Source organism: Perna viridis, chromosome 8, assembly GCF_037379345.1.
Source record: "Perna viridis isolate PV_CMFRI_1.1 ecotype Kerala chromosome 8, ASM3737934v1, whole genome shotgun sequence".
Classification (NCBI taxonomy): Eukaryota; Metazoa; Mollusca; class Bivalvia; order Mytilida; family Mytilidae; genus Perna; species Perna viridis.
In genome coordinates, this window is record NC_142452.1 from 45,031,355 (window position 1) to 45,056,620 (window position 25,266).

Genomic DNA, 25,266 nt, shown 5'->3' on the forward strand with positions numbered 1-25,266 from the left:
AAAGAAGAGATGTATTGAAGAACCAATCCATATAAAATACAAAATGGTGAATGCATATACAGATAACTCTCCAAACAAATGAGGCTTTGTCGATCTGCATACCCCATATCTTAATTAACCATTTCCCTTTTTGAATGTCTGTCTGTATTTTGAAGAAAAACCTAGGTCCATCTCCTTCTTATACCTATCAAATTAAGAACGGTAACCGTAGCAATGTACTAATTTCATGTACAATGAATAAATCTTAAAATTTTGATCTTAAAAGTTTAAAAAACGAATGACGAATTTGGTTGAATAGTCTGTAAATGTTTCTTAATAAGAAGTAAAAATAAACTTTGTGGATTTTTAGGATGCACGGATCACTTTCTGTGTGAATAATATGAATATTACAAATTAAACTGAAAGAAAATTCATCGATTTAAATAAGGCAGACATAAACATGACTTCTCGTTACTATCTATATGAATGTATACTTAGATCCGCATCTTGTATCATCTATAAATATTAATGTAATAGACTACTTTTAATAGGATTAGAATTTAAACAAGATGATAGATTGGCATTATTTAGTAAATCGTTTTTCCCTTCTTTGAATAATACCGACTAATTTTAAAGGTATATTTTAAGAGAGCTTTCGTGTAAAAGTTTTGGTATTTTTCTTCTTCTTCAAATTTCAATGACCTCATTGATAAGATGGCACAAGCGTTGGATGTAATGTGATGTGATTCGAATTTAAGAATATTCACTCTGTGCCTGCGTAAGGATATATCTCCGATGTCTTAACTGGTTTTGTCACAGCTTCCCGGAACTACGTGAAAATCTTACAATCGTACTTTTCTTCTTACAATAAGGTTTCCGAACAGGGTTTTGTTGTCCAAAAATAAGTCATCACTACAAAATTTTAATGGTCGTCATGAACTCGTGGATCGTTACAGTGTATCCATCTGCGCCGTGAGAACCGATTTAATCACCATAACATAGTTTTCCGTTCCTCTTTCGTCTACCTCAGACGTGATATTTTATGTCCAACTTGGTGGGCCGTGCCAATTTTTTTTTATCGAGTCCGGGTTGCTCATTTACTTTTGCTTCTGTGTATCTGTTATTTCAGTTATTTCATGTTATTTGCGTCATTTTCCCTGTCTAATGGTTTTAATTCCTTGTAACATATTTTTCTTTTATTTACACTCAAGAAATGGAACAAGTAGTTAGTAATGTAGGAAATTACTTGGGCTATACATCTACGTCAAAAACAGGACACGATTTGGAGATGATTTATATTATATAAATCAAATATATTTTTAATTATATATAGTTCATCGTGATGAAAATTGAGAAATATCGATTTTTGAATTAGATACTTCTACAATAACAAAGGGAAAATAAGAAGCAATTATCGCTATATACTTGTGTACCGACAGGTGTGTCACGTCTTCATATCTTTATTGAAAATAATAACAAATCAATAAGTAAAAAAGAAATAAAAATTGAACACAAAATTACACAGACTAAGTCATTTTATCTTGCAGCTATGACCATTTACTGGAAATCAATAAAATGTAGGTTCTGACGTTGGGTATTTTATAACAATGAAAATAATCATTGTAGTAGACTTACCCACATTAACCTAAACGGCAACATGAGTCTGAGTTATATAAATCATTGGATTTATTTTATTGGTACCCTAAAAATAACTAACTATAAGAACTGTGTTTGCTTTAATATCTTTAAAATAGAAACACTTAAATGGTTTGCATACTTTTTTTAAGTATGATGTTTCCAATATCTAAACATGTAAAATGGATTCTTCCCTGCAATTTCTTCTTTAATGAGTTTTAATCATCATTACGAAATCAATTACAAAAATTATCGTGAAATGTCCATACAAACTATTATGACATAATCCAACAAAAACAAAAAACGAAAGCATTTTAAAATAAAATCGGGTTTTTCAATAACTGTTCCACAGAATTTTAACATTTTAGAATTCATTACAACATTGTGTCATATATTCAGCATAAAAATAGTAGCCCCTCAAAGGTGTGCGAATTAAAACGATATAACAATCATCATTTGTAGAAATTAAGATTACCCAACGTCGGGATGCAGCAAAAGAAGATAAAGCGAGCTATATTCTGAAAGGAGAGTAAATGAAATTAAAAATACGTTTACTAATACTAATTTCGGGGATTTGATACATCGCATCTACCCAAAAGAACTTGAGATAAAGGATACTACAGACACTGTGAAGTCAGCCTCATATCTTGACCTACACTTAGAAATCGGTGGTAAAGGAAAACTATTGACCAAACTTTACGACAAACGTGATGACTTTTCATTCAGAATTGTCAACTTTCCTTTCATCTGTGGCAACACCCCTTCGGCTCCTGCGTATGGAGTGTTCATATCACAACTCATACGTTATGCCAGAGCTTGCCGAAACTACGCAGACTTTTCGTATCGCGCTAGAACTCTAACAAAAGGCTTCAGGAACAGGGTTATGTTGCTACAAGATTGAAGTCATCACTACAAAAGTTTTATGGTCGTCATCATGAACTCGTGGATCGTTATGGTGTATCCATCAGCACCATGAAAACTGATTTATTCAACGGGTCATAGTTTTCCTTTCCTCGTTTGTCTACCCCGGACTTGACTTTTTATGAGCAACTCGGCGGGTGTTTCTAGAAAAGCAGAGGACGCTTACCCTACCGGTGCACCTGGTCCATGCTCCCAGTTTTTGGTGGAGTCCGAGTTGCTCATTTGCTTTTGTTACTTTATATGTATGGTTTTAGTTACTTTATGTTCTTTGTTGTGTGTGTCTGTTTTCCATGTCTGGTCTTTGTGCCTGGATTACATTCTTTTGATTACCGCTATAACCTTGGTTCCCTTGATTACTCTTTTAAAAATTAGTACTTGAACGTACAGGTTTATTTTTAACTTTTAATGTCAATAAATATTGAGAACGTTCGAAATCTTGCAGTTTGTTTGTTTGCATGTCTATGCTGTGTGAAACTGTTGATTCTGCGTAGTATCATTTGGTGATCTGCTTTAATCAATTCAAGTTTGTTCAGGAAATGAAGATAAAAAATACTGATTTGATGTCATTGAACGGTAAAGTTCCATGCTTAATCAAATTTTACACATTCGTAATAGCAACTAGAAATAATTGTTATAATGTTACGTAGTAGTCTTTGTAAGAATCATGCAAAATCTGTCAAATGTCATACACCCCAAAAAAGGCTACATATTTTTTTGTTTTGTAATTAAGTTGATTTATGGGTCTAGATTATGAAATATGTAATTATTCATTGCAATCGGACTGCTCTAAGAAGATTATGGAAAACCCAATAGATTCGATTGTATTTGCGTGTCAATTACAGTTATCTCCCTTAATTTTGAAATCTATAGTGCATTCTATATAATTTTTATCTTTTAAGAATACGTGTTATATGAAAAAAAATATTTTTGATTACAATTCATTTCAAATAGAATAGAAAAAATAAAAATAAAAATATGTAGGCTATTCACCCATGAATCACATTTTGAAAGATTCTTAGCTGGAGTGCTACTTAAGGAAAGAAGAATAGAGACCCTATCACTATATACATGTACTCCGCTTAGCCAGTTGGGTGTATAATATCATTACATTATACCTAACCCATGGATCTTTAAAAAAAATGTGTGGTAAAATACGTGAAATGGGATAACTTATATCATGTCAATATAAGATTTAATAAAATAAAATTCCAACAAAATACGAGTCAACGCCTTTTCGTCTGACTTCTTTACTGCTGATTATTGTTCGTGACCAGGAGTGACTTTTTTTTTTATAATTTCGTATATTTAGAAATACAGAAATACTGCACTATATTTAAGCTAAATAAATAGGATGTAGTAAATATAAATATTATTTGACAACTATATAAGTAATTTTCTAGCTCCACGTTTTATAACTGTATCATCAGCTCTCTAGCGGTAAGTATGAATTCAACAAACAGGGTAAAATAATTTAATGATGTAAATTAATATTGACAGTTTTCTATTGTTAATATGAAACATAATTTTGAAACTCGGCCTTTGTAATTAACTTAGATATTGTATTCACTTTAAATGTTTTATTGTAAACAATAATAACTTGAAAAACTTTCTCCATAAATATTTCAGGCAAAGATTACGACGGATACAGAATAAAAATGTTGGTATGTATATTCATCTATATCAATGTATTTGTAGTAGTTAAAGGTTATTGACGACAAATGGAATCAGTTTTCTGCAAATCTAAATATTCTAATATGACGTGCCTCAAAGCTCTTTAGACCACAACCATGGTAAAGAAGTGATAAACACATGACCAACATTTCGTGCAATTCATAGGCTGCTGCGTCTATTCAAAATTATGAAGAAACTATTTCTATTAGAATAGCAGTAATGCACGAAAACTCCATGTTATCATAGTTTTACGACTGGCCATTTATGTTGTTATTCAATAAAACAACGCCGTATAAATGGTCAGCTAGTGGTAAAACAATGATAAAATGGAGCTTTCTAGGTTTATTTCTTAATTACTTCATCACCTTCAACAAACGATGATGAAGTATTGTCTAACAATTCATTACATTAAACAAAATACCCCAGAAAACCAAACAGGAAGAAATTATTTGATCAATGTGATAAGCGAGGTTCTTCTAATTATTTATATATGTATATCCGAATTATTCACTGATTCAAGACAATAGGATACATATACTTTTATTCGTACTTTTATTTTATTTTTTCAGACAAAAACTACTTTGTTTATTTTAATGTTGACCTCTGTAGCAACATGTTTCGCTAAACCCACAGATCTTGACAAAGACATGGCTGGAACAAATGACAAACCAGAGTTACAAAACGAATCATTAACCGGCGAAGACCTAGATAGTATTGACATAAAAGAACTTGGTGGGGGATGGTACAATAGGTGCTACTACTGTAATCTACAATACAATAAATGTACATTTTACTGCCAAGGGTATGGAGGATTCAACTACTACAACAGAAAACGATGTTATTACAGATGTCAGCACCAGTATAAACAGTGTGTGTATTACTGCAGATATAACAGAGGAGGTGGACGATATTACTAAGTAACTTAGAACATGACCAAACCCTAAAATGGAGTAATCTATGTCTGAATTTTTTCAACATATAACTATTCATTGCTCAATTCGTAGAAATAGAATTAAGATAATTCGTAATTTTATTGTTTTAGATTTCTGATATACATTCATTGATTAAAAAATTCTGTTTTAATAAGTTTATGTAACATTGTTTAGAGTAATGATTAATATACTATAGGTTCGTTGTCAATGTGACAGAAGGTATGATTCACACAGTTGAAGAAAGTTGTGAAGGCTTCTGAATTGAATTGCTATTTGTGTCTACCTGCTAACATTACAACACATTTTGTATGAATGGTTGTCTTTTAAACGGTGTACATGTCTAAATATTTAGAAGCTGCTTACATGTAAATCGACCTATACTTTACTTGTTTACATGGCGCATACACGTACCTATTTCTTTGCGTTAAACCAGACTATCTACTGAAATGTCTGATTTAACTTACACGTATATTAACACGTGCATGGTTTTGCACAGTGACAAACCAATTCATTTCACCATCATAGTAATCACACGGTTACTTGTTAAGGACTGGATATTATACACAGCCTAATGTTCTGTATCTATTCTGTGTTTATGAAAAACTTAATATGAAATTTTAGAATCGACGATAAATGCTCTTAAAAAAACCCTTTTATACCAGGTAAAATTTCATATTATGCATGTCGTAGAACATGCATGTTCGACACAAGCACTTTGTTCTTGTTATGTAATTTCTATATAATGCTCCCTTCTACAAACATCAAACACATATAAAATAAGTTCATCAATTCTAATTGTGCAAGTAAATAAAAATATTAACAGTTTTCAAATAAAATTTAGACCATGGCACATTGTAGTTAAAAGGACATTACAATTTAAACAGCTATCAACTATCAAACAAACATTTCAAAACAGAGGAGCTTCAACAATGGTTAGAAAATTGCATTTAGTTTTGAAAAAAGTAACAATACGATACAACAGAGAGCAGAAAAAACGATAAGGAAAATGAAAAAACTTCCTGGTTTAATTATTGGTTGGACGAAGAAGTGACACTAGCTGAAGTGCAAAGGAGGGGAATCTTAATTCGTTGAAATAAATCAAAAAATCATATAGCACAAAATATCTGATAAGCACTTGTACATACATAAACACAATTTGATAAATAAAACATACTAATCATTACAATCTCGATATTTTCATTTAATTGAACTTGATTACATGTTTGAATAGTGTAACATGAACCGATTGTCTTCATTTCATTTTATATTCATAAAAAATCAAATCAATATATACAATCAGGAATGAGGCAGTTTACACGTATATCTAAAGATCAGTTACGGTTAACACAGTCTACACGTAAACCTGAAGATTAACCAAGGTTAACACAATATTCTTAAATTCATCATATAACGACACATAATAATGTTTTAGTGCAATATGTCTTTAAAATTGAAACACTGAAAATTGCAGTACGAACGTCTTAAGTATTTGGTAATATAACTCCTTGAAACACGATTACAGAAATAGAAACATGCAATATTAATGTGATTAGTATTTTGTATTCACTTTCTTCTTTTATCGGAGCGTAGCCAATCCTAAAACACATCAAAGTTTAACTTTGCTGGATATAAATCTACAGGATTACCCATATGGGCCGTAGTTATGATTTGCTTTGTTGATAAAACTGCACGGTTCAGGAATGTGAATGATACTGAACAAAGACTGGCAACTAATTAGAACATACTAAACTGATAGTAAGAAACTAAACAATTTATTTATTCTAATATGAATACAGTAGGCTTTTATACAACAAGTGTGAGTTGATAAAATCAAGTCATGGAGTGACACGATTCATGAATCAATTTTAATTATAGGAAACAAAAAAGCCAAAGAGATAAAGGAACAGAAAACCAGCACTAACTTTTCCCTTTTAAACTTTTTTTATTGCAACTTGTTGTATAGTTTAATTGTTTGTTGATGTAGTTTTCTAGCTTGTACACTTCTAGTGTATTTAAGATATTATGAACTTATTGTTTTAAACCCAATCCTTGAATATGCGATAGAATTGAGTTGATTGTTTGGTACATGTATAAGACCTTGTGTCCTAAAAATAAAGTTAACATTATCGATAAGCTTGTTTCTTATAATAATATTCCTACAATTTATAAACTTGAACAAAACGGTTATACAACCGAGTCGTAGCAAGGTGAATATGCTTATCAATTCAATACCATCCTTAAAATTACAACGTATGAGTTTTGATATGAGATTATTCCACAGAAAGAAAACAAAATTTGAAATTGGACGTGAAAAATCTAACATTTCGACATTATTCAGGAATTTTGTGTCCTATTTGAGATCATAGTTGCTATCAGATACAGTTTGGATTTTCATTATTTTTTATTTTGGAACATATCAATGCCTGTTTTATTTAAGCTTGTTATCATAACCCTTTATGTTTTGTGATGTTATTGTTGACCAAGCAGGAGTAATAAAGAAACATTGTTAAATGGGAATAGACACCTGAAGGGTAGCGAACATAAACAGGGCTTTCGTAACCTCAATACTGTATGAATAATCGACCTAAATCAGTATTCAACGACGTATAAGCTGAAAAATGTCTCTCCTCTCTTATTGAGAAATATATTGTTTTCCTTCAGATAAAGCCTCAAACAATATTCGTTTGTATATAAAGCACAAAACCACTAATGCTTATATTCAAGTAATTCAAGTAATCCTATATACAAAGGCAGTACATTCAACAATGACGAACAAGTGTCAATTTCACAATTAGTCGTATAGGTGTGGCAGAGTGAAATTTTGATAGGTTATTGTGTTTTACATATTCATAACTGTTTTATATCTTTATTGATTATTTAACTGTTTTCTCTAATAAAAATCATTAAAACAATCAATGCTTACTTAGCCTCTGTCTCTAGTATTTTCTATATATCACTATATAAGAATTAGTCTATATCTATAGGTCAGTTTATGGGTCATTGGTTTTGAGCGGGAATATTTCTTTTGTTCTGGACACTCTATTGAAAACTATTGAAGAAGGAAGCCATAATTTATTTTCTTTGAACATCAACATAATTTGACTAAATCTAAAGTCTGTGGAAGATTTGATAATGCAATTTCAGTTTCTTTCCTTACAATAATAATTACTTAATAATTATTTTAATCATCTGTTTTGTGGAAATAATATTGTTTATTAATTTACAATATTTGATTGATTGATTGGTGTGTAAAATGTGTGTGATCCTGTGAATGAATGCTAAAACCTTATAAACAGATATAGATAAAGTATGAATAACAAATAATCGATAACAGTAATATTGAGGTAATAATAATATTATATTTTTTTAAGGGAAATAACTACATTTTCATATTTTTAGCACATTAGTTATTGTTTTAATATTGTTTCTTCAGGTGAAATAAACAGCTTATGTAATAATTGTATTGTCCCTGGAAAACGAGGCCTCTTGCACCTCATGCGAGGTATGTTTATGTGTATTGTACACATTTTGTATCAAATGTAATGTCATTGCATTGGCTTTGTCGTGTCTAAATAAGCTATATGTCTTGCTTAATTATTTCGACTTATTTTATGTTTCATATTTTTCAAGTAAATCATACAGCAATTCCGCCGTTTTGCTGTTTATATATATATATATATATATATATATATATGCAGATTATTATAAAGATGCATTCTCAAAGATGTGCATACTAAAATATAGTATTGATGTGCTTATATTGATCAGAATGCTTAAACTCATTTTGATAACTAAATATAGTAAAGATATAGAGTTTCGTAATTTTAATAGTGAATATAGGAAATAATATGTCTTTCCTATGCATAATATGTATGTAACGCAATTTTAATCGTGTAGCTTGTTACTTAATTATTGTAATTGTTATTTCAGGGCCTTTTTCGTTTGTAAAACATATCCACATATGATGAAATAAAGAACCCTGAGACTTAGATTACTTGTTTATTTTATTGGGAATTTTGGACCAATTTTACACAGGTATAAAATTGATCCCAAGTAATGCTGTCACAAAACTTTTTTTTCGGTTGTGACGTTATAACTTACAATCAACATGACACTTTCGACCTTTTGTGAAATTGACACAGGTCCTTTGGTAGGTACAGTCATTTTTTATCGGTTTTTATAGTTTCGATAGTTTTTTACATGTAGAAATTGGTGAGTTGATCCTTGTAGTACAAAAATGCGGTGGACAGCTATGTTTTATGTTTAAAGGGATTGTCATATAAACCGCTTTCAGGAGCAGATTCAGGATTTTATGATGGTGAGGCGTAATTACGAGAATCGGTATAAAAGAACATGTTTAATAAATGAATATGTCATGAATAAATGAAAAAATAAATTGCCATATTCAATATAACATTTAGCAGATTACGATTGTTTTTTCTTTTCCATGTTTTTCCCTTGAAAAAAGGAGCATACGCCCTGTCTTGAACAATTCAAATCAATGAATTTCAGTGAAAGAGTAATCAAGGAAACCAAGATTATAGCAGAATGATATCCAGGGACAAAGACCAGACAAGGAAAACAGACAAACACAACAAAGAAGATAAAATAACCAAAATAATACATACAAAGTACTTTTGTTAGTACATGAGCAACTCGGACTCCTCTAAAAACTGGAAGCATGGACCAGGTGTACCGGTAGGGTAAGCGTCCTCTGCTTTTCTAGAAACAACCGCCGAATTGCTCATAAAAAGTTAAGTCCGGGGTAGACGAAAGGGGAAAGGAAAACTATGGCACGTTGAAAAAATCAGTTTTCATGGTGCAGAAGGTTACACCATAACGAGTTCATAATGACGACCATAAAACTTCTGTAGTGATGACTTTAATCTTTCAACAACATGGCCCTGTTCTAGAAGCATTATTTTAAGAAGTCTAGCGCGATACAAAAAGTAACGGCAAGCTCTGACATAACGACATAACGTATGAGTTGTTATATGAGAACTCCATACGCAGGTGCTGCAGGGATGTTGCCACAGATGAAAGAAAAGTTGACAATACAAGTTGAAACGTCATCGCATTTGTCGTATAGTTTAGTCAATAGTTTTCCTTTACCATCGATCTCTAAGTGAAGGTCACAATATAAGGCTGTCTTGACTGCGTCTGTGGTATCCCTTATCCCAAGGTTTGTGTTTAAAAAAAGAGATAAAAAGATTCATTGCTACAGCTTCACTTTTGCAGTTTGCATAATTGATGTACATTGTTTTCACATTAACTTAACACGATACCCAATGTTTGGGTATGAGTACTTTTGCGTACGTTCTAAAGGCTTGAATTTGTGATGTGTAACCTTAAACGAAAAAAAAAAATGAAATAGAATAAAATAATTATTTGATTTGTGTAACAAGATCGCCTTTTTTAAATTTAAAGGTTTCTGAAATATAAGTATTTCCCTCTAAAGGCTGATGCAGACACAAACGGTCCGATCTGCCTCCAAGAAGCAACCAACTCGGCCTAAAAATGCTCGTAATCCCGCCATGCAGGGTGACTTCGGCAGGAAAATGTTGAACATTGTTAATAATGTTCATAAATTGGAAAATAACTAGCTTTTATATCAATGAGTTTCAGGAAATCACTCTCTTAATATCACTGAAAAATTTTCATCATTAGCCAAAAAAACAGATAACTGGATTGAAAATTATTGTGGAGGGAAAAGGGTGGTGGGGTAAGCGCACTATTAACCTGGTTTAACCCACCTTTCATTTCGAAATGCCTGTTCCAAATCACGATCACTGTGGTTTTAGAGCTGTTTGTATAAAAGTGTCTCATAAGTGTAACAAGGCTGAATATATATATTTAGGTATGGTCTAAAATGTGTTACCCGTACCCGTACCCGTACCAATTTTTAACCCCCGTACCCAAATACTATTTTGCCAATTTCTTCATTATTACTGGCTTTTTCCAACTGAAAGTTGGTACACATTTACAAAATGACATTATGATTAGGCTAGAATTAATGATTATTAAAATATTTGTCGAAAAAAAAAACCCATTTTATCCGATTTTCTGTTTTCAAAAAGTCTAAAAGGTGTAACTCGAAATTTCCGTACCCAAAAATCAAAGTCCGGTATTTTTTTATCTGTACTAATTTAATGCATATTTGACATTAGAACATCATAATGTTATTAAAACTTTCATTAAAGATGACAATGATAAATATATTTCGTAATGAAAGCAATTAAATGTTAATTTACCTATGCTTTAATTGTATACATATTGAAATCCATGGCCGAAATGACTATGGCCGAGATGGACTATGGCGGAAAAGTAATGTGGCCGAAACGTTCAATGGCCGAGATGAATAGAAAGCGTTTACGGTTTCTACCCTGATATTGACATTTTGTTATCATGTTCTCCGAATTTTCTTTTTATAATATCTTTTTGGCTACTGTCAAGATTTTTCAGTTCGGTTATTTTGTAATTACCATTTATTTACCATCAACATATTCCAAAGGTGACTGCCCATGCCCAGGAAAATGGAGGTCGGAAAATTTGACGAGCCAAGAAAAGTTTGAGATTTCATCTACAACAGCTGACACAACCCCGGAACTTAGCTATTACATGTTAAATGTTCTAAAAGTGATCATTGCAGACATTTTGCGTAGTTTTTGGAGGTTCTTAGCTTAAATTAATATTTTTCCCATTTTTTTACAGTGGCGGTTTGATATTTTTGAAATTTGTTCAACTATTTTTATAACTTACTGTTAGATTTTTGTGTAAATAAAGTCTCCTCATTAAATAGGGAATAAAACCCCATTTTTGCACTTCCAGACCAGCTAACTTAGGCTACCTAGTGTGCTCCCTGTGTCCTTGAGTCACCCAAGGAAGAAGATGTAACTTGTCATGAGGTACTAACCCCTTCTTATAAATTGTACGAGTCAGTGTGTGAGAATCACATCCTAGTCTTCTGCACATACTAGATAGAATTCACGCTTGAAGAGACTTTGTTTAAATGTTCAACAATAAACTTTTTGCAATAATGTCTATTTTTGCAATCATTATCAGCTGCGATAAACAAATTAAATCACAAGATAAAGACCTAAATATTAAACTTTTTAATCAGTGTGCCAACACAAATATATTACTGGCATTTACATGTATCAACTATAAAAAGACCTTTCCTTAAAACCATGTACAATTCAGAAATGTACATGTATTGATAAAACTGTTGCTTAGTAACCAAGTAGAAACCAACCCAGGACCAACACATTTAGATGAATCTAGCTATCCTTGCACAATCTGCTCCAATGAGTGCACTTGGGAATCTGCTGCCATTGTGTGCGATAACTGTGACAATTGGTGACATATAGGTTGTGTCAATATGTCCCGATCTACGTACGAGAGGTATGGAGGTTCTTCAGTATTATGGATATGTCGTGTATGTGACACGCCAAAACATTCAAAAACTATTTTTCAATCCTGTTATTCATCAGGGAATTCCATTTTGGCAAATAATTCATTTCCCTGCTTATCCGATTCTGATAGCTCAGCTTACTCAATTAGTCTACATGAAACGAGAGAGTATTGGTGATCCAGTAGCAACATCATCTCCTAATCCTAAACAGGCATTAACATCATCACCTAAACCTAAAACAACTGTCAATAAATCAAATAAGAGAATAAGTAGGCAAACATCATTGAGATCACTAAACATAAACTCTAGAAGTTGTAAAAATAAAGTGGCACTGATTGAAAAGTTAATTTCATCATCAAACTAAGATGTAATAATTGGCAATGAGACATGGTTAAAGAAGGATGTCGTATCCTCTGAGATATTTCCTACTTACTTGTTCGAGGATGTATTCCGTCGGGACCGCCTGGATAAAGAAGGCGGATGTATTGTCTAGCAATTAAAAAAAGGTATCATATGTCAACAAGTTTACAGCAGCAAAACTATAGAACTTTATAGCGGCACAAATAAGTGTAACAGAGGATTAATTATTGAAAACAAATGTTATCAGAAATTACTGATTTAAAGCATAAATACAACAACTCCACATTTTGGTTAAGTGGAGATCTAAATCTCCCAGACATTAAGTGGTCATCAATGTCAGTAGAGGGAAGCATTTACCCTAAAGAATTTAATGAAATGTTTCTGGAAACCTTAAACGATCTTGGCCTAGACCAGATGGTCGATTTTCCAACCAGGGAAGGTAACACTTGAAGATTTATTTTGTACAATGAACCATCTTTGGTAACTAAAATTAAATCCATACCTGGTATCTCAGACCATAAAAAAGAGCATTTAACAAAAAAAAAAAAAAAAAAAAAAAAAAAAAAAAAAAAACGGGAAAGAAAGAGCATAAAGATAAATATAAAAAACTAAAAGCCACAGCCCAGAGAGGATTCAGAAGAGCTCAGCGTAATTATATGGATGAAGTAATCAGTCCCCCCCCCAATTGAATGATAAGCTTAAATCCTTTTGGCAATATATTAAAGGTAAAAAGACCGAAACTATTGGTGTATCCCCATTGAAAGGCAATGATGGCCTTCTCTACAGTGACCCACTGACTCGGGCAAATATCCTGAATAAACAATTTATGAGTGCTTTAACGGAAGAAGATAAAACTTCAATTCCATCTACAGGCAATAGTCCATACACTACCATGCCTAATATATGTATTAATACTAATGGCATAACTAAGCTCTAAAAAAAACATAAATCCCCATAAAGCTTCAGGCCCGGATAATATTCCAGCCATGTTTTTGAATAAATTTTCAAAAGAGGTATCTCCATTTCTTCAATTCTTCTTTCAAAAATCTATAAATAAAGGTAAAATTCCAGAAGACTGGAAACAGGCTATTGTAGTGCCCATTTTTAAAAAGGGTGACAAACATGACGCTATAAACTACAGTCCTGTATCCTTAACAGCTATTTGTTGTAAGATCCTTGAACATCTATTAACAAGTAACATCAGGAAACATCTAGACATAAATGATATTTTAAGTGATTGTCAACATGGCTTTAGAAGTAAACTCTAATAACTTTTGTTCAGGACACAGCAAAATCGTTATTAGAAGGCAGCCAAGTGGATGCAGTTCTTTTAGATTTCTCAAAGGCCTTTGATAAAGTGCCACATGAAAGATTAATTAACAAACTAAACTATTATGGAATTAGAAATAATAACCTTAACTGGATAAAAGATTTTTTTATCAAACAGACAACAACAGGTCATCATAAATGGCATTCAATTTTCTAAATTATCTGTAGATTCGGGCGTCCCACAGGGTACTGTATTGGGCCCTACCCTATTTTTATTTATTAACGATCTGCCAGAGCATGTATCCAATAAAGCTCGTCTTTTTGCTGACGACTATTTATTATACAGGATAACAAATAAAATAAGTGAATCTAATGAATTACAAAAGGATCTCACAAATCTTGAACTATGGAAATCAGAATGGCAAATGAAATTTAATCCGGAAAATTCTTTGTCGTAAATATTTCTAAAAAAGCTAAAACAAATTCATTTCGATATAAACTGCATGTGCACATACTTGAGACTGTACCAGACAGCAAATATCTAGGTGTCATTTTAAGTAGTGAACTCGACTGGGGTCCACATATTAACAATATAATGGCGAAAGCCAATAAAACCTTAGGCTTTTTACGTAGAAATATAAAACAGTGCATACGTAAGGTTAAAAGCCTTACGTATACATCACTTGTGCGTCCGATCGTAGAGTTCTCCTCGTGAGTTTGGGATCCGCATAAACAAAACCAAATTGCCTTAATTGGAGAGTCTTGGAGAATCTCGCAGAATAAAAGCCAGGCTTGTTTTACTTTAAGATAAATAGGGGGGGCATGTGGAAGTTACAAATGATATGCTCATACAATCAGATAGGCGCACTAGAGGCCAACATAAATTCAGGCAAGTCTATACTAACAAAGAATTCTATAAGTAGTCCTTCTACCCAAACACTATAACAGATTGGAACAATCTCCAAGAAACTATCTGTATGTCACCTTCCCTAGAGTCCTTCAAGAGTGGTATCTCCACGTCAACATTTGAAGGACGTTATCTAGCTAAATAACATAATGTAAATATGTTTAATTTTATGTTATATATTTTAACATTAATGTAATGAATTGCGAACTTGTCTTTGAACGTTAATTTTCCGACCCTCATTTTTATGTATATAGCATGGCAAGTGCCGGGAGGTTCCACACTCCTTGCAGAGTCTACTTCCGTATCGGAAGATGATGAAAGGTGTTTGCATAGTATCGGAAAAAAAGTACCGAAGCGTCAATAGTGGGAAAATCCAAATACGCCAAACCTATCTGCATTCACATAGTTAACACCCTCCCCCCCACCCCACAAAAAAAGAATAAACATAAATTGAAAATAAGGAAAACAAGACGTCACACAAAAAGCTAAAGCACTAGTAATATGACCCCCTCCCCTCCCCCCCCAAAAAAAAAAAAAAAATTAAAAACACAAATGTGTGACATCAGGTTCTCTGGAAGGATAAGCATGTTCATCTCTGTCAGCAGCACCCCTCATATTGAAAAGTGATCATGTAATAATCTTGCAACAATACAGCTCCCCTGCACAAGTCACAAAAGGGTCACGTCAAAATAATTCACTAGGGCAATATCATTTAATCCAACAAAATAAAGTCTTCTGGCAATATTCATTATGAAATCAGTTATAAAACATAAAAATGATAAGTGTTTTAGGGTTCTTACGAATTTAAGCAAAAATAAGTGCAAACTTACACATTATACATTTCTGAACCCTTTTGATTTTCTAAATCTAAGGCCACAGGTAAACGTCACGTCAATCAATCTTTCGACACGAGGAAAATCAATTTGCGTTGCCCCTTTGTATCTGCAGGCGCGTAGCTGAGGCCAAATTGAAGTGTAGGCAAAATTACGGCAGGGGGTCTAGGGCCGCTTAAGGCCCCCAGCAGGTCCAGGGCGGAACCGTGGTAGGGGGTCCAGGGGGGGGGCGAAGACCCCCCAAAGCTCCGCGGAGATAGCGTTTTAGAGCATCATTTATGCCTCTCCTGGATGTATTTTATCTCAAAAAAAAAATTAACTGCAGGCAAAAGCTATTTTGCCTAACGGCAGCTACGCGCCTGATCTGAAGTTAAATCTGTCACATTTGAAATCTCACGATGAATATAATGAATTGAGATCACCCACACATTTGAACAAATATAATGAAATGATATAATCCGAACATTAGAATGAATATTATAAAAATGAGACCACTTGGAAATTAATAGAAGGACTATATATATTATCAAACAAAATCACTTGGACTTTTGAATGAAAATAATGAAATGAGATGACCTGGATAATAAAATGGATATTATATTTATTATCATAAAAATGAGATCACCACGACATTTGAATGTCATATGATGAGGTTATCTTTATCAGAAACTCAGTGATCAGAAACGAGATAACCCAGACATCAGAATAAATGTTGCATATGGTATAACATTCTTCTTTTTACTGGTTATCATGATTATGTGATTCAAAAGATATTCAACGTATCTGAAGCCTTCTTTCTATTTTAAAGCATATTGAAGATATGTTACTATATATAAGTTCGATGTGAATTCTTATTTGATCAAAACAGAAAATATCCAAAATATGTTACCTTGTTTTTATAATAAAACATGTTATCGATTTATAATCATTTTCAATTACATGTAGCAACCTTTTAAAATACATAATTAAAGGCCATTCCCATATACAATACACTATTTACATATGTAATATACAAATCAAAGACTTTCACTCAGTCAACATGTGATACATGGACCTGTTAGATTATATTAGCCTCGGTCAATACAGTTGCAACACGTCCATATATCATGTAGAACTTCTCTGCTCATAGCCAAACACCAAAATCATCTCATAATAGATGAAATATTAAGGGCTAATCACATATGTTAAGCAGTTAAGAATGACAAAAACAACAACAAAAAAACCCTCCCGCTTCTCTATTTCACTTCTATTATAAACTGGGTCGAGGGTATAAGTTTGGCTACAGTAATAAGAAACTACAATGTATATGTATCTGTATTTTTCCAGTTAATAGTATTCATATAATGGTTTTCAATACTGTAAAAATATACAATGCATGGATAACTTAACCCAACAATAAATCAAAGAATGATTTAGATTGCAATCTTACAATACGTAAATAATATAAATAAAAAAACATAACATAAACAATATATAATACAGTGCGGTTTTTATTGCAAACAAAAAAATGTGTACAAAATATTTCTGATTGTGTGGTACGATCATTTAACAAACTAGGACCTTGTTGATTATTATGAATGTATAAAGTTTTCTTGAGCATCTACTGATAAAATCATTTATGTAGCAATCCATATAGAATTCTGACACTGCCGATGAAAGAAAGAACTTATGGTGCAGAAAAAACAGACTAAACATTTTTTCCCAGTCTTCAAATACTACATTATTATGTTAACTATAGTCCTATCTCTTTACAGGGTTTTATATTGTAGAATTCAACACAGTTATCTCCCATTTAAATCAACCAAACCAAGAATGATAACTCTTGCAAAGTGCCGGATTCTTACTTAATCTATATAATTTTTACCTCAAATCTGGTTATATGATCTGTAACTGTTCTTAGAAAGTAAACTTCGTGGGTTTTTGACATGCATGAATCATTTCCTGTGTGATTTTTATAAAGAATGCCATATATACAAACAAAAAAATATTGTGACCCCTCAAAAATCTATTACTGATGGAACTGACCTCCACTAAACAAAAATGTATGATTATATGTAGAAGACACTGAAAAAAAAACAGCAGTTAAGTGAATAGACAAATTCAGGGAGTTGTCAACCGATATAAATCTATCATTATTTGGTGGGTGATACAAAATTCAAAACATATGTGCAGTCATGACATAAAAAAAAAATAATACAAGATTATTACAAGAAACATGAATACATGCTTTAATATAATGGGGAGACACAGTTTTAGAAGATCTGTTTTTCCAGTGCAATCCAATAATGACAATACAGAACAGTAGCTGCCTTAGCATTATTCTGAAAAGGAACAATCTTGTTAGTAGAGTTCATTGCATTCAACATCATTTTGTTTAGCAATTGCTCATTTACAGATGTTGAATTCAAAGAAAAAAAAAGAAAAAATGGTCTTCTGTGTTCATAATTCAATTAACCAAGAGAAAAAAATGACATCATGATGAATGTGAAGTGGTTGCATTTGCTCACATATAGCTTTGTATTCAAAGTGTAAGTAAAGGCAGTGGAAACATTTTAATAAAGCTTTTTTTTTTTCTATTAGTTTCAAAAACAGAATTGAAGTCAATTCAACTATCCTATATTGATGAACACTTTAAAATAAATTAAGTTAATCTAGTTATCTTGGTTTCTCATATGTTTTGTCTTGATCGCCAGTTTATTCTATATTAACACAGGTAAACATTTTAGAAAATAATATCACATTAAAAAATATGTTGGTTTTTATGAATAGATCTGCATTATGTGATATCCTATAAATCTCTGCTTTAAACAACTGAAGTATAAATCCATCTAAATTTCAGACACTGCCTATGGTAAAAGCGAAAAAACAATATTGTTCCAGATATCACATATACAATATGTTTGTGTGACGATAGTTCTTTCTGTATTCAGATCGGTATTTTTGAGATCTCTCATTTAAATCAACCAAAGAAAGAAGGATAACTCTTGCAAATTTTCAATTTCATTAACAATTTGTACAACATTTATCTCAAAGTGCAACAATCAAATATCCAACTGGTTATGTGGTATGAAACTGTTTCTGAATAAGAAATAAAAGTGAATTAGGTTTTGACATGCATCAAATACTTCCTGGCTGCTACTGAATATACTTTTTGATACCAGGGTATTGCTTCACTACAGTTATCTTTTAATGTTTACAACCTCTGACAAAACAAACAAATCACAAAGGGGATTTATTCAATTAGACTTTATAATGTATATATGATAAAACTAAATGCAATTTACATATAATGCTTTGTAAAAATGATAAAAAAAATATATTATATCACAATATGCTTATTTCAGCACTAAAATAACTTGTGTCTGAATGAGAGATATCATCACAGATGTAAAAGAAAATGGACTATACAATAATATTAATATTTTTGATATTATGATATGTACACCACATCAATTTAGAATGACAATAACAATACAATTAGTCAATCAAATAAAATTTGGGCAATCTATTTTAACCAGTCTAAATGTGTATCAACATCCATGTCGTCAAACAAACTGGGTCAATACTGTTCAATACCTCCTTACATATTTAATACTCATTTGATTAAAAAATATAAAAACCAATTCTAATGATAAAATTTCTAATCGCAGTTCAAATTAGGGTTTGATTCTTATTTAACAGAAAATTGTGGGCCATTAGATGACATCACTCTACCAAATAGGCTTATACAAAATAACCTATGTTGCCCAAAGAGACCTAACCAATCACAAAGCTTAATTAAAAAGTTCAACTTAAGTCATTAAATTAAGTGCAATATAGACTGGTTTAAATCATATACTCCCCTCAAAATGGAGATGTCAAATCTTACTTTTACTTCAGGGAATGGAGAAAAATAATTCAAATAAAGAATTTGCTTTCTCCTATGAAATTTGGAAATGTTAAATGGTGGGAAAGCTCTCGTAGAAATATAATCAACACCCGTTGGTCAATAGTCACATGGGTTTATAATCAAAGATAGTAAAATTATCCATTTTCAGAAAAGGTCAAACATTTTGAAGCTCTGGTTGTGATCCTGTCTTGTAGTGAATCTGTATTGGCTTAAATGATGTACAGCACATTGCAAACTCCTTCAGAATCCTTCTCAATATGTCTCCTATAGGTCCAAACATATGCCGAAAGCTAACAGCTGCATTCCAAAAGAAAATTCCAAGAGGCTGAACAAAGCCGTTGAAGCAGATTGACAATAATGGCTTACAGAAAAATTCCCCTAAAGTTCCAAAGACGCCAATGATTAGAGGTTGGAGAATGTGCTTCAGTACAAAGTTTAAAAGTTCAACTATCAGAAGAATTGCAATACTGGTGATGATTCTGATCACGCCAAAAAACTCCTGGTAAATTCTCTTTAAAACTCTTTCAACTCTGCAATGCAAATAAAAAATTCATTAAGAGCACACTTAAGTAAAAAGTATGTCTACTAACCAAAAGCAATGATGAATGTCCAGTATATCTGAAAAGTATTTGCAGAATTACATTGAAATTTGACATACTGACAAACATACAAATAGTTATTTTACTTGTCACTGAAACTTTTATCTTAACAAGTATCATTGTAATCTATTAAAGACAACTATGGTGTTCAGCTTGAGACAAAAAAAAATTATGTAAGATGCCATATTTTAAAGCCTCTTTATATTTTATCAAAGACTAGGAACAATAAAATGTTCCATTTAGTGCTGCTGGATACGACCATATAGGTTGATCCATTTAGCACTGCTTGATACTACCATATAGATGATCTATGAATATTAAGGACAATTATGGACACTACATTTAACCTTGATAAACATAGTTCTGATTAAGAAGTACCAAAACTTAAAATTGATTACTTAGTTCTTATAGTCTAATATCCTAATCTGAATTTATTGTTAAGATTCAGCATACAAAATAATCTCTTAAATTTCATTTTGTTGAATCAAATTTATTTCAGTTTTGTACTTTATGTTGACCGAACATAAAAAGTGACCCATAACCAAAAATAAAAAAAGTAAATATATATATAGTAAGATTCTATATATTGAAGAAACCATAAAATATTTAAAAAAAAATCTAACACTGAAAAAATTTGGTTCCCATTAACACCAACTTCATTAATAGAAATCTAAATAAAGAATTAAATTCAGATATTGAAGAGCAAGAAGCACAAGACTGAAATCTTTTCTTGAAATCAAATAAAATTCATTTTTTGACACTTATAAGACCTTAATGTGGACCAATTTAAAGTAAAAACCAAAAATTGAAGAAAAAAGAAATACATTACACGGTAAAAACACATAAAAAAACTAAACTAATGACGACTTGATTTATGCTTTATTATTTACTTTTTAGCAATCCTGAAAGCCTATTTGTCATAGATAAAGAGGAATAATTAATTTTCATGATCCTTGGCATGACGGTCCAATTTCCACTTTCAAGGAGGAACACTTACTTCTCAGCAATCCTTGTCATGAAGTTCTATTCTCCACTGATAAAAGGAACACTCACACCAATCTTACAATCCATGGCATGAAAGTCTATATACCAATTGATAGAGAAAAACACTTCTCAGCAATCCGTGGTATGAAAGTCTATATACCACTGATAAAGAGAAACATTTACTTTTCAGCAATCCGTGGCATGAAAGTCTATATACCACTGATAAAGAGAGACACTTAATTGTCAGCAATACGTGGCATGAAAGTCTATATACCAATTGATAAAGAGAGACACTTACTTCTCAGCAATCCGTGGCATGAAAGTCTATATACCAACTGATAAAGAGAAACACTTACTTCTCAGCAATCCTTGGCATGAAAGTCTATATACAAACTGATAAAGAGAAACATTTACTTCTCAGCAATCCGAGGCATGAAAGTCTATATACCAATTGATAAAGAGAGACACTTACTTCTCAGCAATCTGAGGCATGAAAGTCTATATACCAATTGATAAAGAGAAACACTTACTTCTCAGCAATCCTTGGCATGAAAGTCTATATACAAACTGATAAAGAGAAACATTTACTTCTCAGCAATCCGTGGCATGAAAGTCTATATACCAATTGATAAAGAGAGACACTTACTTCTCAGCAATCCGTGGCATGAAAGTCTATATACCAACTAAGAAAAAGAGACACTTACTTCTCAGCAATCCTTGGCATGAAAGCCTGTTCTGCCTCATCTTCAGCTTCATATTGCTGCATGTTATTACTGTGACCAAAATAGTATGTCCATCTGTAATATAAATGATCAAAATTTGCTTTAAATCAAGCTTTTAGTCTAATGCTCAACTTTTATCATTTCGGCTCAATTTTGTAATTAGGTTCCCAGGTTGTGAATGGTGTATGGTTGAACTGCAAAAAGATTTAGTTGGGAAAAAGTAAGCACACATTTCACTTATATATAATGCAAATCCAGTTTGAACTAATTTTATTTTCAAGGCTGTAACATAAACCGAACACCTTACCCATTTGAGAGTTTTTTTGTTTTTTTTTTAAGTATTTCTTAAGCTCTTATAACACTCATTTCAAGATTTTCTTAGAATCAAGATTAAACAATCCTTAATTGAAAAGTGGTGGTCGAAGGATAGGATAATAAATGAACTTGTAGCATCAGTCTATCGTAAATTTTTGTTTTGTTTAACTTTTCATTTGCCTTTTTATAAATACTTGTGAAATTCAGACCATTTCATTTCATTGTTTATAATAATATATTTCCTGAAGGCAACATGATTTGCAAAGCTTGTACCAACGCCAGGAGTGTCCGATCACCCATATAAAACCCCAACTATTTCATGGAGCGTCACGGTCATGTGAAAAATTTTTTACACACAGGCCAATCTGAAGGGAGTTTCATGCAGATGATATATGTATAGAAGCAAGCCTACCAGTTAGGAAATACATGTATACTCTACTGTTCTGTAGGTAAATAGGTAAAGGGAACTAACAAAATGGCAGTGATAGATAAAGAACTTATTCCTTTGGAAGGCATAATTTATCTAATACACATTAGACTAATATTTATACTATATCTACAGTCCTGTTTTGAAATTTACACCAAAATTTATTTTCAGGACTTGCAGGTGCATACAAAAATAATGATCTAAAACTATACATGATGAGACCCTACACCAACTTAACATGTTAGGTAAAGTTCTATGGACAGACAATCCAAGACAATAAAACGTAGACTCTTAGGTAAAGTTCTACGGATAGACAATCCAAGACAATAAAACGTAGACTCTAAGGTAAAGTTCTATGGACAGACAATCCAAGACAATAAAACGTAGACTCTTTGGTAAAGTTCTATGGATAGACAATCCAAGACAATAAAACGTAGACTCTTAGGTAAAGTTCTATGGATAGACAATCCAAGACAATAAAACGTAGACTCTAAGGTAAAGTTCTACTGATAGACAATCCAAGACAATAAAACATACACTCTTAGGTAAAGTTCTATGGATAGACAATCCAAGAAAATAAAACGTAGACTCTTAGGTAAAGTTCTATGGATAGACAATCCAAGACAATAAAACGTAGACTCTTAGGTAAAGTTCTACTGATAGACAATCCAAGACAATAAAACGTAGACTCTAAGGTAAAGTTCTATGGATAGACAATCCAAGACAATAAAACGTAGACTCTTAGGTAAAGTTCTACAGATAAACAATCTTGTTTAAATATATACAACTTAAACTGCTTATAACATGCTGCAAAACACCTAACAGTGATCCATTAGTTGTCATGTAGAAAATGTCAACAGTTTTTGTCAAATGAAAATTTTCACTATTGTTTTTTTTTTTTTAATTTTCAAGACAGCCATGATGATCATCCCCACCTTGAATGTCCTGATTTCAGATTCAACTACTTAATAATATATTATAAATTTAATGTAACTACTAGCTGAACTCTGACCTACGAAGAATAAAATTAAGAAAAAAAGTGTTTAAGTATATTCTTGTAAGTAAAAGCTTAACCATTAAAGTAGCATTAATTATAAAAGTAAATCTGTAGCAAGGCATTTTTGTCAAATTAGATACCATAATATTAAAAGTTTAAAATGAGTAACTAGCATATCACACATTATAAAATCATGAAAACTAAAATATTCAAACAGCAACACTCTCACCTATACTTGAATCTATATAACAAAACAAAGCAATATTTACACAACTATACCTACTTAAACATTTACATTAATGTACTGTATTGACAAATGTAAGTTAAGAACACTGTTGTACTGTATTGATAAATGTCAGTGAAGCAAACTGTTGTACTGTACTGATAAATGTTAGTGAAGCACACTTTTGAACTGTATTGGCAAATGTAAGTAAAGCACACTGATGAACTGTATTGACGATGTAAGTAAAGCACACTGATGTACTGTATTGACAAGTAAGTGAAACATACTGTTGAAGCATTAATGGAAAAATAAAATAGACAATGAAGGCAGTTTCTGTGATTGCAAGAATATCAGACAATCTTTTATAGAGCAGGTAAACTGAAGGTCATGACTTCAGTAAATTCAATATGAGCTTAACTTGTCCACACAAGACTTTATAAAGTTGACTTAAGTACCGGTCCATATTAAATTTAGACACTGCCTATAGTAGAGGTGATTCATGGTGCAGAAAAACCCACAGAACAGACAATGCTATTTATGTCTACAAATGCTATATTTTTAAATGACAAAAGTCCTTTCGGCATTTAGATCTGCTTTAAAAAAAATAACAAAAAAACGTGTTCATCTCTAGAAAAAATTAAAACCAAATCAATTCAGAATGTTAACTCTTCCAAAGTGCCAATTTCATACACAATCTATGTGATTTTTATCTCCAGAGGACAATGACTGAATGATAAACTAAAGTTGTTTATTTGGTCTGTAACTGTTTCTGAATTAGAACCAAAACTGAATTTGGTGGGTATTAAACATCCATGAATCACCTCCAGCCTTTTTTTAAAGACATCAATATATTGATTAAGAAGTAAGTCTGCACTCCAAGGATATCTCATTGTATATGGAAAATGAACAACCAAAATATCATCAACAGTGCGAGGAACACGATGACTTAATTATTTCACATAACTTGTTAATATTCTAATCAAATTTCATGTCCAAGACAGAAATTACAAAATCTATTTCAAATGTAAAATATCAAATTTATTTGTTTATTTCTAGACTTGCTACAAGTTCCTCTCTTTATATTAAAGAATGTATGAAAAAGTTTATTGATTACATGTATCCCTCTGATAGAAAATCTACTAACTGTGTGGGAGACAGCAATTAATAGTGGTGTTATCAGAGAGGTTAATTA

At 31.9% G+C, this 25,266-nt stretch overlaps 1 protein-coding gene and 1 long non-coding RNA gene across 3 annotated transcripts in view; one reads left to right on the forward strand and one right to left on the reverse strand.

The window, feature by feature from the left end:
• Positions 1 to 8,573: 8,573 nt before the first annotated feature.
• Positions 8,574 to 9,127, forward strand: LOC148610683 (uncharacterized). Its single transcript, XR_015914628.1, has 2 exons — positions 8,574 to 8,640; positions 9,069 to 9,127. It is a non-coding gene; the product is annotated as an uncharacterized LOC148610683 (long non-coding RNA).
• Positions 9,128 to 16,502: 7,375 nt separating this feature from the next.
• LOC148610684 (uncharacterized) overlaps positions 16,503 to 25,266 on the reverse strand; it is a 34,628-nt gene continuing 25,864 nt past the window's right edge. For both annotated transcript variants that reach the window (XM_088595953.1, XM_088595952.1), the window contains exons 9-10: positions 22,095 to 22,187; positions 16,503 to 20,337 (exon numbers count right to left, since the gene is read on the reverse strand). In XM_088595953.1, coding sequence (XP_088452079.1) covers positions 19,962 to 20,337; positions 22,095 to 22,187 — 469 coding nt within the window. In that variant the 3' untranslated portion in view covers positions 16,503 to 19,961. The remainder of the gene's footprint in view (positions 20,338 to 22,094; positions 22,188 to 25,266) is intronic.